Below are 17,300 nucleotides of genomic sequence, written 5' to 3'. Positions count from 1 at the left end.
ATGAATCTAAAAATAGATATTTCTACTTAACATTCATTCTAATGTAACAAAAGACAGAAATGTTTTACTAACGCACAAATGTCAGAGCTACAAAAGTAACAAAAGACAGAAATGTTTTACTAACGCACAAATGTCAGAGCTACAAAAGTTCGCCGTGTGTAACCTTGATTTACCTTTGACAAGGGTTCTTAGTGCAACGGTGTATTATTTCAACACTTGTTTTTTCACCAAAAATACTTTTTGCCTATTTGGGGGGGGAAAAAATTGCATAATTATTATTTTTTTATATACAAACGGTTACTGTGTCATGCCATTTTTAAACAAAAGCTAGCTGTGTTCTAAGGTCTTTAAAAAAATAAAAAAAAAAAAACGGCAGATTCGTTGTCATGGTTTTAAACTAACACTAGCTGCCTTGTCATTGTTAAACAATTGCTAGCTGGTTAGTTGCATTTAGCGGCATTGTCATGTTTTTTAAACAAATGCGAGAAAGGTAAAGGTTAAACCAAAGCTAACTGCCTAGTTGTGTCAAGAAAATGCTAGCTGTGTTGTTTTTTTAAGATTTTTTAATCAAATGGTAGTAGTGCTGTCAAGATTTAAAAAAAAAAAAAGAAATTCTAGGGACGTTGTCGTGTTTTTAACAAGCGCTAGCTGTGTCATCAAATTTGTAAAAAGATGCTGGCTGTTGTCATTTTTTAACAATTGCTTACTGCCATGTCACATTTTTAAAGAAATGCTAGTGCCACCCTCCAGCTGCATTGGTTGGTTTTCAAACAAACACGAGCTTGATCTTCACTTTTTTTTTTTTTTTGAGCAAATGCTAGCAATGTTTACAAACCAAAGCTAGCTGCCTTGTTTTGTAAGTTTTTTTTTTTTTTTTAAACAAATGGTGCATTGTCATAAGGATTTTAAAGGCGCTATGGGGTTGTAATGGTCCTTATTTCATTAACAAGTTGATTTGGTGTATTTTTTTACTCAAGAATATGAAACTTGCAGTCATTTCCAATAATTTTAATCCATTTTGGAGCAATAGGTAAATAAATAATTGCACTTGGAACGCCCCTGGATCATGCCAAAATCGACACGCACCCCCCATGTCTTGATGTGACGTCTCTGGCAGAAGACCAAATTCACTGCATAGCCGGCTAGTGAAGACAAAGGAATGTACTATACTATAAGTTTGCAGTATTTACTCACTGTCACACATTCACTGTTGGGCAGAATCCTCCCACCTCCAAAATGACACATTTTCAGGAAATAATAAAAAAAAGGAATGTACTAACTACACTATCAAGTGGCAGTATTTCGTCATCCTTAGACAGCCAGCCATTCCAACCTCCAAAATGGCAACTTTTCAGGAAATTAAAAACAAACAACAGCCTGCTTGAGTTTCCAAACACCAATTTCTTCAAGTTGGTATCATACGCCGCCTTTCGCCCAAAGTCAGCTGGAATAGGCTCCAGCTCCTGTGGGATGGCAACTAGTTCAGGGTGTACACCACCACCTGCCCCCAGTTAGCTGGGATAGGCTCCAGCATACCCGTGACCCTAGTGAGGATAAGCGGTGTAGAAAATGGATGGATGGATGATATCATACGTTATTGCTTTTATATATTTTTGCACTCACATGGACAACAGCTAGCACCCCAAAATTATGTACAATCACAAATTTAATATGCTGAATTATCACAAATTTATTAGGGCATCATCAATTAAAATCACAAATACACCACAGTGGGTGCCACATGTGGTTATCACAAGCCTCGTCAACCGAAGTACTCATATTCTATTGCACTTGCTGTTTCACATGAGCGCAACAACTATAGTCCAAAAATTATGTTCAATCGCTAATTTAATATGCTAAAAAAAAAAATATTTGTTATGCAGTCATTGCACATCAATGTTGTGGTCAGCCGAGCCCCTGACCGTCCAAAAAGCTTTTAATATGTCACAAAAGAAAATGCCTGTGTAACATCATCGTCCAAAAATCTTTTTTCAAGTATCTATGCCTGTTGAAATGCGTACGAACGTAAATAAGAACAAACACGGAGCTTTGCTGCAGGTGTCCGCCATGTTGACAGCCAGCAGTGCCCATCAAAGTTAACGGTGACATGACTCCACAGATGATACAAAAACTTCACAAAAGGTAACGCCTGTGTTTTCATCTTCTGAAACTGTTTTTCAAAGGTTAGCGATCAACCGAAGAACCAGCTCACAAATGAATCACTTTTACAGCGATCGATTCTAACAAAACAACCCCACACAAATTCATCCAACCTCACTATTTTCACTCATTATTGTCTAAAAAAATATCTACATGCACCGGGGCACCCCAAGGATGTGTCCTCTCTCCGCTACTCTTCTCTCTCTCTACACAAATGATTGCACCTCAACGCACCTGGCTGTAAAACTCCTCAAGACGACACCACAGTCATCGGCCTCATCAAAGACTGACGAGTCTGCCTATCGACAGGAAGTGGAACGGCTGGAGCTGTGGTGAGGCCGACACAACCTGCAGCTGAACACGCTCAAGACTGTAGGTAGAAATGATCGTGGACTTTAGGAAGCATCCTTCGCCACAGCTGCCCAACTGTCCTGTGTCAACCGTTGAAACCTTCAAGTTCCTGGGAATTACAGTCTCTCAGGACCTGAAGTGGGAGACCAACATCAACTCCGTCCTCAAAAAGGCCTAGCAGAGGATACACTTCCTGGGGCTTCTGAGGAACCACAGACTGCCACAGGAGCTGTTGAGGCAGTTCTACACAGCAGTCACCGAATCAGTCCTGGTGTTCATCTATCACAGTCTGGTTTGGTTCTGCCCCAAAAAAGGACAAACTCCGACTGCAACAAACAATCGGGACTGGTGAAAAGATTGTCGGTACCTCCCTACCCACCCTTGAGGACTTGCATGCTGCCAGAACAAAGACAAGAGCAAGCAAAATCCTCTTGAACCCTGCACATCCTGGTCACCACCTATTCCAGCTCCTTCCCTCAGGTAGGCGCTACCGATCAATGCAAACTAAAACTAGCAGACATTTCAACAGCTTCTTCCCTCTTGTCATTAACTTCTTAAACGGGTAACTTACAATTCCATTGTAAAATGCTGCCAATTTTGTATTGAGATTGTTGTCACATCTCTGTTTACCAATTATACATTACTCGTGCACTCACTGTAGTAGTCTCGCCACTCTGCACTTTTGCATATCTGTTGTTGACCAATACTGGCCACACATGTGCTTGAGAAGTAACTCCACCATTTGCACAATGGTCCCTGTACCAGACTATTGCTCTATTAGTAATTTCAAACTGCTCTAAATTGGACTCTCCAAAAAAAAGTACCGGCATTACAACATTACTGGTAACCTTTCATTGCTGACCCTCTGTACTTACATGTACTTATATTTTTATCTTTTTATGTCTCAAAAGGGCATCACGGTGGTCGACTGGTTAGAGCGGTGGAGTTTGCATGTTCCCCCAGTGCCTGCGTGGGTTTTCTTCCTCCCACATCCCAAAAACATGCAGGGTAGGTTAATTGAAGACTCTAAATTGCCCGTAGGTGTGAATGTGAGTGCGGATGGTTGTTTGTTTGTATGTGCCCTGCGATTGGCTGGCAACCAGTTCAGGGTGTACCCTGCCTCCTGCCCGATGATAGCTGGGATAGGCTCCAGCACGCCCGCGACCCTTGTGGGGAGAAGCGGCTCAGAAAATGGATGGATGGATGAATGTCTCAAAAGTATTTTCTGTCAAATGACTGTCTGTTGTCATACAAGAGCGGCTCCAACTACCGGAGACAAATTCCTTGTGTGTTTTTGACATACTTGGCAAATAAAGATGATTCTGATTCTTTGAATATAGATAACAATTACGCCCCAGGCTTGCTTGTGAGCCATCCAAGTACATTAACTAGTATGGGAAAATCAGCTGCTTCTTGCACTGACGAAGCTCAAGCAGGTTTTCGACCCAAATGCGGGCAGGCCTGTTAAAAACCACCAAATAATGTAAAAATAAGCCTAAAATATTTTTTTGGGGAAAATTCTTTATACAGACAATGGTTTTAAGTCCAGAACTATGGAATAAGTGCCAATGTTCACAGCAATAGAAAGTTCCTTTAAAGAAACGCTTGTGACGTTGTCATGATTTGAACAAACGCGAGCCGTGTCATCAAGTTTTAAGAAAAGCTGCAAGCTGCCTTGTCACGTTTTGAAAGAAATTCTAGCTGTGTTTTAAGCTTTTGAAATATACTCCAGCTGTGGTGTCATGTTTTTAATCAAATGCCAGTGTTTGGTAGTTGTATTGTCATTTTTTTTTTTTAAATGCTAGTTGTCCTGTTTTTTTGTAAACGCCATCTGCTTGGTCATTTGCATATGACACAGTTTTATCCATGGAGGACGCATGGTTGTAAAGTCACTTCTATCCTTATCATTGAGTCGATGGCAAACAGGGTGGACTGTGTTGTCTCTGAATGGGTGGGCTTTAAAGCTTTTAAAGAAAAAGGAAGTCCACAGTGTCTTCAGCACCAGGAAAAGGTTCTACCCACCATGTCAAAGAACAAGCGGTTGGGCTTGGCCAAGTAGTGGCAGAGCTTTCTGAAGGCGAGTCCGTCAAGAGGCGCGTGCGGCCGCCCTTTGGACTGGTCCAAGCACTTCTCCCGTCCGGCCTCCAAGAGGCAGTAGAACCCCTTTGTGCTGTTGTAGTAGAAGTTCTGTGGGCCAATGTGGGTCGGTAGCTCCAGGAAGCGCTCGGCTTGTCTCAGCTCGGGGTAAGGGTCCCGGACCAGGGCGTCGCCGTCCACAACGTGGATCTGCTCCCTGGGGAAGACCTCCAGCCAGCGGGCCAGGTGCCGGTGGTAGAGGCTCCTCTGGAGGGCCTTGTAGTCCGGGTCCACGTGGCCCTTGCAGAGTAGAAGCTCCTCCAGAGGCCGGTAGGGTTTTCGGCGGGCCAGGCGGTTGTGTAGGACCTGGGTGTAGTCGGAGACAAGCCTCTCTGCCGGGTCGCGCACGATCAGCAGCAGGCGGGCGGCTGGGTTCAGGGCCCAGACACGAGCCGGAACTTGGGGTGCGGCGAAGTAGCCGGGGGTCTTCTCCAACGTCAGCTGGCCGGGCTTGGTGAAGGGCATCTGGGAGCGATACCAGGCCAGGCCTCGCTTGTAGTGATCCTCCACGTTGAAGTAGTGCACCTGTAGGCACGGAGGGGGCGCTGGTTATTTACGGACACGTTGTCAAACCCAGTGGAAGGCTGGGCATTTGGTTCTTGGGCCTACATAGGACCCAACCTAATCCACCTCGATCAAGTCACAATTATACAGTGGATATAAAAAGTAACCTGGCATTTGAACTGGGTTGTGTCGACTTTTTATATCCACTCTGTGTTGAGAAAAAGCATAATTTTATGGCAAATAAATAATTGTACACTTTTTTTAATATAAAAATTTATAAGAATAATGTCACGATTTGATAGGAATAAAGTCATATATTTTTAAGAAAAAAGTTGTTTTACGGGTAAAATGTCATTATGTCAATGGAGTCACATTTATATAATAAAGAATTTGTACTCTTCAGGGAAAAAGTCACAGTCTATGAAAATCAAGGATTAAGTCATTTTTTTCCCTAGCTAATTCATAATTTTATGGGATTTAAAAAGTTTTGGTATTATGTCAAAAACATCATCCAAAAAGTCCCATTTTTGATTAAAAGCATTTTTTGACAAAAAAAAATCCTATGAGATTACAAAATGTCTTAGTCTGATGCAAAATAGTCTTTAAAGTGCTTCCTTTCACTCCAAATAAAGTTCAGATGTTCTAGTAGGCTTTTTCTGAGTTTTAAAAAAATATTTTTTTTACTTTTTAGCAGAAGCCTGATGTTTTTCTGCTTAACGCTAACTGTTACCAGTTAGTGCAACTGTTCAGAATCCCCTCCTTTTTTAAACAAATGTTAGCTACCTTGTCCTGGTTTTAAACAAATACTACTTGCGTTGTCACATTTTTAAACAAATGCTCACATTGTCGACATACTTTCAAACAATCGCTAGCTGCGTGGTCACGTTTTCAAACCCAATTCTTGCTGCATCAACCTGTTTAAAAAAAAAAAATAAAAAATACTTATAGCATTACAGTCTTACCCAATACTATCTGTGTCGTAAAGATCCGTTGTGATTTTTTAACAAATGCTAACTTTGTCATATTTTTTTTTTTTTAGCTAGCAGTGTTATTAGTTTTAAACAAATGCTAGTTATGTTGTCACATTGCTAAACAAAATGCCAGCTTTGTCATCTTGTTTTTAAACAAATGCTACTCACGTTATAACATTTTTAACAAATGCTAGCTGTGTTGTCACATTTATGAACAAAATGCTAGTCACGCTGTCATGTTTTCAAACAAATACTAGCTGTGTTATCACATTTTCAACAAATGCTAGCTGTGTTGCGACGATAAAAAAACGGTAGATGCGTCGTGACATTTTTCAGCAAAAAACAGCTAAGTTATGTTTTTTTAAACAAGCGCTCGTTGCGTCATGCTATTTTCAAACAAATATTTATTTAGTATTTTTTTTAACAAATGCAAGCTGCTCTTTTCATACAAATTATAGTTGCGTTATCATATTTTTAAACAAATTATAGCTGCATTGTGACATTTATAAACAAAATGCTAGCAGTGTCATCCTGTATTTAAACCAATGCTAGCTTGTTATCACGTTTTAAACAAATGCTAGCTTTGTCGTCACGTCTGTAAAAAAATAAAATAAAAAATAAAAAAATAAAAAAGACATTTTTATTGTTTTTAGCACATTTTTACGTTGCACCTCTGCCTTTGCCACTTTCACATCAGGGTGCAGGTTGAGCATCTCCAGGAGAGCTCTGGTTCCTCCTTTACGCACGCCGATGATGATGGCGTCGGGCAGCCTCTGCACGCCACTACTGTTACTTTTGTTGTAGGACGGCGAGAGGACGTCACCGGGGGAGCTCGAACCCACGGCCAAGTTGACAGTCAGCAGCAGTACCGGCAGCGTCCGCAGCATGGCGACACACACATCGGTCGGCGGGGAGGCTCGGCGCTCAGATAAGCTGAAACAAAAACTAAGACAAAAAGATAAAGGAGAAGAAACAAATAAATTCTTACATGGTTGTTAAACTGAGGTCTACAGAGGTATGCTCGCCGCATCATTAAGTTGTTAAACAAATGCTGGTTGGGTCATCATGTTTTTTAAACAAACGCTAGTTGCCTTGTCATGTTTTGTAAACAAAAATGCTAGTTGTCATGTTTTTAAACAAATGCTAGTTTCATTGTCATGTTTTTTTTTTTTTTTTAAACAAATGGCAGTTGGGTCATGATTTTTAAAACAAATCCTAGTTGTGTCTTCATGTTTTTAAACAAATGCAAGTTCCCTTGTCATAATTTTGGAAATAAAATCCTATATCTTTTGTCATTTGTTTAAAAATATGCTAGTTGTGTTGTTGTTTTAAAAAATGCTAGTTGCGTAGTCATGATTTTTTAACAATAAATGTAATTGCATCGTCCGGTTTTTAAACAAATGCTAGTTGTGCTGTCATGCTTTTAAACAAATGCTAATTATATTGTCATGTTTAGTGTATTCAATTAAATATAAGTTGAACATGATTTGCAAATCATTGTATTCTGTTTTTATTTATGTTTAACACAACGTCCCAACTTCATTGGAATTGGGGTTCTACAAACAAATGCAACTTGGACTGTTGTTGTTGTTTTAACAAATGATAGTGGTGTCACCACATTAAATAAGAGTAAGTAATTGTACGTTCAAGCGTTTTCAAACCAATGCTAGCTGTTTAATTACTTTTTTTTGATGCTGTGTGTGTCACAATTTTAAACAAACTCACTTCACCTTTTTTCCAGTTTCCTGTTGTTGTTGTTATTGTGTTATTAATTATCACACAAGCGTAGTACGGGTATCTCAGACAAGGAACCGTGTCTGGTTCCACAGCTAATTGCATCTTCGGGGAGCACTGTGGCCCCTCTGAAACCTTCTGGGCCGTCCCTGATGTGACGTCATTCATGTTGCAATATTTGCCCAGACTGTGTGTGTGTGTACTGTACTGTCCTAGCGGACTTGTGCCCTAGCATTGGTGTGGCCTAGTGGACTTATGTTCTAGTGTACTGCTGTCCTTGGATTCTTGTGTCCTAGTGGATTTTTGTCCTTATCTACTTGTGTCCTAGTGGACTTCTATCAGAGCATTTTTGTCTTCTAGTGGACTTGTGTCATTGTCAACTTGTTTCCTCGTGGACTTGAGTCCATGTGTACTTGTCTATGTCTACTAGCATTTTTGTGTCCCAGTGGACTTCTGTACTTGTGTCCCAGCATCCTTGTTTACTTGTTTCCTACTGCACTTGTGTCCTCGCATCCTTGTGTCCTTCTTTACCCATCTATTTGTGGACTTGTGTACTAGCATTTTTGTGTCGAGTGGACTTGTCCTTGTGCGAGAATACTCATGTCCTAGCTAGTGTACGTGTCAATTTGTGTGGCAGTTGTTTTCTTAGCATCCTCGTGGGCTTGTGTCCTTGTCTACTTGTGTCCTAGTTGATTGTAAGTGTACTGTGTGTGTGTGTGTGTGTGTGTGTGTGTGTGTGTGTGTGTGTGTGAGAGAGACAGAGAGAGAGAGACAGAGTGACTGTATGAGTGTGAGATCATTTGTGCGTGTTATGAGTTGAGCCTTGGGCTATTGTTCACCCAGCACAGACGGAATTGGGCGGGAAATCGACCTGGCAATTTTCCACCATCAGACTCAGTATCAGTAAAAAAAAAATCGAACACATTTTTGCACCTCTTCTCCATCTGTAACAACACAGAGCGTGAACCCAACAATTTTGCGGAGACACTCTCACATTCTCTCGCTTCATCTTTTTTGCCCCCGCCAAAAAATTTTTTTCCTCACTCGGCGGGGAGTCCTCGAAAGCACTGCAGCACCCCCCCCCCCCCCCCCAACCCCACCCTGACAGTCACACCCCCACTTTAGCAAAACACCGTTTCCCCCCCCCTCATCCTCCTCCTCCTTGTGTTCTGGAGCGTGTTAAGATCTGGGTCAACCGTATCAAAAGCCAAACAACGGCAATTCTTACTGTCGCTTTCATCCTACACACACACACACACACACACAGAGCAGTTTGGTGTAGTTGTTGTAGTCGTAGTCATCGTAGTAGTAGTGTCTGTCATAAAATTGCTCATAATGTCACAAGGACAGTCATCTGGAACAAAAAGGTAGTAGTTTCTACCTTGAGCTAGCGCTCTGGAAATGATTGTTGAAATTGATAAAGCATCTTTTGCTAACAATACTAATAGTTACTGACCACATGCAAAAAAAAAAAAAAAAAAAAAAAAAAAACATAGATTTCTCCATGCAGCATTTACAATTTAATGGTACAGTGAACCCTCAGTTGGGGGCCAAGCCCTGAATACTGTATCTGACGCCACCTCTTAAAGACCCTCAGTTCAGTACATTATAGATATTTGAAGACGCAACTGCAACATGCAGATAGCTAGCTAGCGATGCCAACGCTCCAAAAATACATCTTCCCATGCATGGATACTCTGCTGGTGTAGTCACTTAAGAGCGTCTCGTTGTCGACCGAGAGAAGGGCGGAAGAGTGACGAACGTGGTATTTATTGTTTGTAAAAGGCCAAGTTGACAGCCAGCGTGTCGACAGGGGCTTCACGCTGGCATGGCACCTTTGGAGTGCCTCCGCGCCCCCATGACAACCCAGTGGGATATATTCCAGCAACCGGAGGCTTTAAGCAGATACAGTATTTTCGTAGCTCAAACGTAAAGGCATAAGAAAGATTCTAGACAAAGTAGCATCCATTTTTTCAGGTTGTCAAAGTAGGCATTTGATTTACATTTGACATCTGAATGGTTTCAGCACATTCAGGAGACATGGCCAAAGCATCCGAGAGCGAAGAGAACAACCTGATTTGTCACCATTTTGAAGCCGAAAAAAATTGCCCAGTATACAACTATATATATTTTTTAATCATTAAAATTTGGCAGTTTTGTAACAACACTCTTCTCTGTGGTGTCATTGTCGTCTGTTCCGCATTTTCAATGTCCATGTGAAAAAATTTGAAAACTTTGTTAATTTTGGTAAAAGCAGTTTGTTTTCCTCTCTTCTTCTCCTCTTCTCCAATCAAGTGTGCTAACTCTGCTTAATTTTCTTCTCAACTAACCAACAAGTTTGATTGATTTGATCATTGCAAGTGTCATCTTTGCCGTCGCCCTTGCTCATGCTTATTGACTGAAGTGTAAAATTAACTCACAATTTTTTACGTTTACGTGTTCTCGCAGTGTTTACCAGGGACCTTAAATATAATTTTAGGGCGATTTATGGACTCCCTTTTCGGGAAGTCAACAGTTCCAGTGGGATAGACAGCATTGATTCAGTTGTCGCGTACTGGCTTGCGTTTGGGGGGTTTCTGGAAGCATGGCCAGCTGACAGATGGAAGGAAGGGGGAGGTTGGAGAGGAGTGGGGCTGTTGTGTCTGGTCAATATCATCATGGACCAGCGAGCTCAATGTTGTCACGGTCAGGGCTGGATGTTTTTATGGGTTAAATACTGCACATGTGAAGGGGGAAATGTGATTGGACTGCTAAGGATGACTGCCTTCATCCTCAGGTGTGTTTTGGACTCAAGCTGTTCAACTTTCCATGGAAACCAGTTCACAAGTCCCTCACCTGGGCACCACACCCCAGGGAGGAAGCTTGGGAAGGCGAAATAAATACAAACACAAAGAGGAAGCCCGGCTTGAATTTCATGTGGTTGGTTTGGTAGTTAGCAGGGTTATGCAAACAATATATATTATATACAGAACTGATTAGAATTTGACATTTTGTTTTTGACTTATTAAAGAATTGAGGGAAAAGGTCTTAATTTTTACTAAGTCATAATTTTTACTGCAACAGTCTGAGCAGAAAGTCATAAATATTGTGACTTTTTTTCTCTAAAAAGTACAACTTAATTATTATTATTTTTTAAACAAATTTATTGAATCAATGTTAATTTCAGTTTACATTTTCCAGAACATGTAAGAGAATTACAAAAATAAATAAAAAAGTGGCACCTCGGCAGTACTCACAAATACCGTATAAATTATACATATAGATACTTTACATAACTTTTTCCATCCATCCATCCATCCATTTTCTGAGCCGCTTGTCCTCACGAGGGTCGCGGGCGTGCTGGAGCCTATCCCAGCTATCATCGGGCAGGAGGCGGGGTACACCCTGAACTGGTTGCCAGACAATCGGAGTAATCGCGCCAATATCGGGGCTAAAATCCGGTAGTCTGATTTTAAACCACTTATCCTCACTGGGGTCGTGACCTATCCCCGCTGACTTTGGGCAGAGGCGAAGTACACCCTGAACTGGTCGCCAGTCTGGTACAATTTTTCTTTTTTTTCCTCCTAAAAAGCATAGGTTCTCGTAAGCATATGACTTTATTCTCCAGAAAAATACGACTTTATTCTGCTAAAAGAAAAATTGTATTTTTGAAAAATTAATCCCATTATACTTGAGCTTTAAATGTTTTTCTAATAAAGTACACATTTTCATGACTTAAAAAAACTTACCTTTTGAAAAAAGAGCTTTAATGGTCATAAGGTTACGACTTCGTTCTAAAAAATATTTTGGAACTTACTCATTTTCTCATAAGATTTAGACCTCATTGTAAGAGTACAGTAAAAAAAAAAGACCATTGTCATGAAATCTGACCTTTTTTTGACCTTAGAAAAGATTAGATAAGATTCAGACTGTTTTTCTTTAGAAAAATAAGCATTAATGGTCATAAGGCTGTGACTTAAAGTATATTTTTCCTACTACTTTTTTATCCCCAAAAACGTTTTTCTGAAAATGTGACTTTTCTTGTAAAATTACTGTACGGCTTTTCTCTTTTAAAAAAAATTCAACTTTTTGAAGTTTTTCTTTTTAAAAAAAAAAAAACATTATTGTCGTAAGATTCTGACGTTTTTCTAAGTAAAATTGTGACTTTTTTTCTCATAAGAGTACGATTTTGTCATCATATCTTTTGTCCATGCGCAAGAGGTGTGAATATGAACGTGTGAAATGACTGTCATGCCTTGGCGGAGGTCTGCTCGCTACACTCCACTTCTGTGTTATCAGTAAAATTAACCTTGAATGAACCTTGAACTGTGGCCAGATGCTGACAGAAATACTATTCTGCTCTTGTGCCCTTGAACTCAACACCATAATCCTGAGAGCTCTCGGTGTGTGTTTGTGTGTGTCTGTGTGTATGAGTGCATATGTGCTCCACTGCACTCCACAGGATTTGACACGTATGCACTCTCATAAATAAAGAGCATTTATTATTCAGGCCTGCTCCTTCAACTAATGTGCCTTAATGTGCCCCCAAACAGACATAATGTACTTTAGTTAGTAAGGTGGTGGACACACACACACACACACGCGATAAAATTGCCTCCTATTAAACTATTAAATACAGCATCCAGATATGTTTGTTGTGGTTCGCTTACATGCTCTAAATCCGGGGTTCTCCAACTTTTTGGGTCCAGGGGAGACATTTTTTCCGAGGTCTCCCTTATAATCGTAATGCAAATTAAACATAACAATATGAATCCCTAAGTGCCATAGGAGTTGAAAAAAGTTCGTATTTTCGAGGGAAAAGTTGTAAGGTTTGGAGAATGAAGTCATATTTTATCAAGAAAAAAGATGTAATATTTACAACAACTCAATTTTGTTTATAGAGATATTTTGTCGGGGTTAAAATTACTCAAATCAGAGTTAATGAGGGAAGAAAGTCATATTTTAGAGGGGAAGTTTGCCATTTTCTTATATTTATTAAAACTGTCACTATGACCTGACAGTAGTATGTTAATAGATAAAATACCTCGTTGGCGCCATCTTGTACCTTTAATTAGATTTTTAAGAAACCACCCTATACGAGGAAAAACAATCAGAAACAAAAGGCATGACTGACGAGGTGTCAATCATTTGCCACTTGCGGGCACACATAATGGGCACATTACCCCGTGGCCTCATACTGACCTATTAGCTAGAGCTTCGGGAGCTTTGCTGAAATTAGGGCGGAATATCCACCACCAGAAAAAAAAAACCATCCCTTGTTTGCCAGCATCTGGGCATAAGACCAATGATACATTCCAATTATATCAGAGCTTTCAATTGGCTCAAAGCTAACGTAGGGAGGAGTAATTGCTTTATTATATTTCCAAATAGTGAATGGATGCACTTTTTAAAATAGTACAACATAATAATTTATATTGCAATGTTTTTTTTGTTTAAAGCTAAAATGGTTTTAAAGAAAGAAAGTGAGGTGGAAACAAATAACCAGCATGAAACTTGGACGTTATGGCAACCAAAATGTGAGGAACAGCTCCCAGAAGACACACAATACTAAACATTCTATGCTTTTTATGCTGAAAAGTGAGCTTGAAGGACTTACCTGACGACTCTTGGATGTGCTCCTGTGCTCGGCGCTTGTTTGCTTTTGCTTCGCCCCTCGCCTCTCCTCACTGGAGCAAGTGTGTGTGCGTGCGTGCGTGCGCGCGAGCAGCAAATGTAGCGACTTTGCTTTGTGCTGCTGCCGCCAACACCGACTTGCTGAGCGTGCAATGCTGCCACTGACTGGGAGGCAGGGAATGTGTGTGTGTGTGTGTGTGCACGCCTCAGGGAAAGACCCCCCACATCTCTCTCCTCTGTTTTACCTTGTCTTTCATTTCTGTCACATCAGCTGTTTTTTTTGTCCCCCTTCACCGCAGTTGATACCCAGTTTTTAGCATTATTTATCCTCATACACTGACGCACACAAACACACACATTTGCACACACCCTCCTGTTCCTCCTCCAGTCTGCTGGGGCGAGTCCCTTCCATCATAAATAAGTTAGAGAGTGTCAGAACAAAACAACACAAAGACACAAAAAAATACTGGCTTCTGGACTGCCTGTCACTTCATCTTTTTTTTTTTTAAAATCAGCTTCATATCAAGAAAAACTTAATTTGATTATCACTCTTGTTCAGGGTTTCCCAGCCTTTATTGAGCCAAGAAATGTATTTTCCAATAGAACAAAATAAAATATAAATCTCAGAGAACACCACTAAACAACGTCACAAAAAGTGGATAGAGTGTGGTACTGTACGGTATACTGAAATAATGATGATCTCATCTCAATTTACTCACAAATTTGACTTAAAAATTGTTAGCAACAAAACTTTTATTCTGCTGTCGAGACCCATATATGCTGGCAACGTGCTGGTCATTTGGTGACTCTAAAAGCTAAAAAGAAGTCAGCAGCTTCTATAGCATTCGGGTTCCAGTGCTCTGGAATGCCCCTGACCCACAGAAATGACAGTGGCTCCCTCTGTGGAAATGCTTAAATCCCAATTTAAGACTTTTATTTACACTCTTGCATCTAGTTACACCATAACTTGCCCCTCCTCCATGTACGTAGTTCACCAAAGACTTACATTAGTCGACGGATATGGGGGGGGGTTGTAGCGTTTACATGTCCGTTTGGGTGTTTTCAATTGAGTTGTACAGGTTATAGTTCAGATTCATGTCGTAAAAAGTTTGGAAATTATTTATACCGGTCTCATTTTTTATACCACAGAAACCTGGCTTTTGAACAGGGGTGTGTAGACTTTTTATATCCACTGTAATAATATGAATGTGAATAAGTGGCACTTCATGGGTTCCTCATTGTGCTGGAAGTGATTGTACTAAATATCTACATTATGCAACCCCCCACCCCGCCCCACACAGCCTCCTCTCCCCTCCCATACATGAAACAAAAGCCCTTTTGCGACGTTTCTCTCCAGGCCGCTGGGATGCTTTTCTTTCCAAAATAAAAAAACGAATCCCCTGTCGAGCTTCTCCGGCTTCTCCGCAGGTGGTGGTGGGGGGTGACTCGCCCTGGGACCCCTGGGAGATGTTCCAGCGTCCCCCTTTCTTCCCGTTTCCCTCCTGAGTTGAACAATTTCTTCTTCTGCTTCCTGCTTCTCTGCCTTTGACAACATGTTGGCACACCTCGTATGCTCCACAAAACAATTCGGTGCTGGCTCGGCCCCCTGCGGCGCGACGCAAGGGTGTCGTTGTTGCGGAATAAGAGTGGATAATTTGCTCCAATGCGGCAGCCCCTTTTACTTCTTCTTCTGCTTTTTAACCATGGGCAGCTGAGCGAGAGGAGATAAAGACACAATGAAATGGTGCGAGATGCTCACACAGGCTCATTATATGCTTGTCACGGGGGGTTTCTCGCAGCCTTTACTGACGCTCGCTTGGTTTGCTATCTGTTGATATTTGTGTTTCATGGCAACTTATTGATATATATTTCAGGCCCTCGTCAGGTCTGTTTCCTTTACCAACATGAATTTTGGTAGGTATGTTTATTATTAGTAGACCCACAAAAAGTCTTTAGAATCCATGCCCAAAAAGACATAGAAGGCTGCAATTTTGGTTTAAAGTGACCATTTTTGCTCAGTATGACGGCAATTTCTTTTAGGAACATGAAATGTGGAATAGGCATGTCTACCACAAGTAGAATCACAAAAAAGTCTCAAGAAGCCATGCTCAAAAAGACACAGAAAGGCTGCCATGTTGCTTTGAAGCAGCCATTTTCTCTCAATAGCACTCTCTGGAATAATACAGTACTGTATTTTAAAAAAATGAAATCAAAATCAGCCCCCAAAAAACAGTTCCCTTTAGCAGCATGAAATTTGGTAGGCATGTCTATCATGAATAAACCCACAAAAATGTCTCAAAAAGCCATGACTGAAAAGACAGAGGATGTCTGCCATCTTAGTTTTAAGCACCCATTTTTGCCAGAAATTTCCTTGGCAGCATCACCTGGATTATTTTTTCCCCCCACTCATTTCACTTAGCAAATTAACTTTGGTAGGTATGTCCATGTCCATCATGAGTATACCCACAAAAAAATGATCAAGAAGCCAATACCGAAAAAACACAGCAAGTCTGTCATTTTTTTGATGCAGGCATTTTAGCCCAAACTTGGCTTGTAAAGTTGCACCCTGTGGAATTTGCTTTAAAATTCAGCCCCTGAAACGTCTTTCATTTAGACACATGAAATTAATTTCATGTATATGTTGACCCATAAATAAGTCTCAAGAAGTCAGACCAACAAGACAAGTGTTCGTGTTCTTCAAAAACCACTTGTCCTACCAGGGTATTTTCCAAATATATCCGCGTTTACACGTGTTTTTTAATGTGTGTGCATTTATCATGACTTACCATTTGTAAATGTTAAATTTTGCTTGTGAATTGTTGGAGGTGCGTTTGTCGATAAGCGGGCACGGGCATTTATTTTTTAGACCAACGTAACGGTGTTTCAAGTAAAAAAAATAAATAAATGTGTGGGACCACCATGAAATTGAATATCCGCTGGGCGATAGTGTTGCTGTCTCCTTATATATATATATATTTATATATATATATATATATATATATATATATATATAGCTGGATTCCTAAAAAAAGGGGTCATCAAGTCATAAACGGAGAAAACAACACTGCCGCCTAGCGGATGGAGGGAGGGCCTTCCTCTTCCTACACGTGTGAATCTTAAAACTGCGTTGTCGAAAAAAATAAATGCACGAGCCCGCTGATCCACAAACGCACCTCCAACAATTCACAAGCAAAATTGAATATTTACAAATGATAAGTCATGATAAATGTACACACATCACTAAAACAACATGTAAATCGCAGATATATTTGTGAATTAGAAAAACACGTGCAAATAATTTGTGGATTTGAAAAAGAAGTGCAAATAATTTTGAGACATATCTCTCCCCATAAACCAGCCACTGAAGCCAATTTTACATAGCAACGTGAAATTTGGCAGCCATGTCTATCATGAGTAGACCCACAAAAAAGTATCAAAAAGCAGTGTCTGAAAACCCACAGACTCTCACTGGCTATCACTTTTTAAGGTGCATACTAGAAGTAGGTCCCCCTTTTGCTTTGTTACAAAAACGTTTCACATGCACACAGAGATTCATACTGGTTGGACATTTTTACAAATGTAAACAACAAATCCAGTAGGGTTAACATAGCATCGCCTATAGCCTTCAAGACGTGCTGTTTGTAGGTGACGTCTGCACTGGAGTTTTCATTTATGTGGTTCCACGAGGCCAGAGTTTGAGCAGCAGGTCAAGTGTGAACATCGGATTCATAATTTAGTGTATGATGGACAAGAACTCTGCAGTAGAAGAAGCCAGTGAAGAATGAATGGATGGCCTCACCAATAGAGTTTTTTTTTTTTGGTATAATCTTC

The 17,300-nt window shown here is 40.5% G+C and overlaps 1 protein-coding gene across 1 annotated transcript; it reads right to left on the bottom strand.

Annotated features, from left to right (window-relative positions):
• Positions 1-99: 99 nt before the first annotated feature.
• Positions 100-13,595, bottom strand: hs3st1l2 (heparan sulfate (glucosamine) 3-O-sulfotransferase 1-like 2). Its single transcript, XM_061769255.1, has 3 exons — positions 13,453-13,595; positions 6,794-7,067; positions 100-5,172 (listed from the first exon to the last, which is right to left on the bottom strand). Exons 2-3 carry the CDS (start codon positions 7,007-7,009, stop codon positions 4,507-4,509), a joined length of 882 nt encoding a protein of 293 aa, XP_061625239.1. The 5' UTR covers positions 7,010-7,067; positions 13,453-13,595; the 3' UTR covers positions 100-4,506.
• Between the last annotated feature and the right edge of the window lie 3,705 nt (positions 13,596-17,300).

This window comes from Phyllopteryx taeniolatus, chromosome 3, assembly GCF_024500385.1.
Source record: "Phyllopteryx taeniolatus isolate TA_2022b chromosome 3, UOR_Ptae_1.2, whole genome shotgun sequence".
Classification (NCBI taxonomy): Eukaryota; Metazoa; Chordata; class Actinopteri; order Syngnathiformes; family Syngnathidae; genus Phyllopteryx; species Phyllopteryx taeniolatus.
Note: the sequence above shows the minus strand (reverse complement) of the source record. Positions and strands in the feature narration are given on the sequence as shown.

Bases quoted from the DNA above. Each gene is read 5' to 3' on its own strand.
- hs3st1l2 (XM_061769255.1), bottom strand. From the start codon at position 7,009: ATGCTGCGGACGCTGCCGGTACTGCTGCTGACTGTCAACTTGGCCGTG. The intron at 5,173-6,793 runs GTGCAACGTAAA...CCGTGCCTACAG, and splicing joins TGAAAGTGGCAAAGGCAGAG to GTGCACTACTTCAACGTGGA.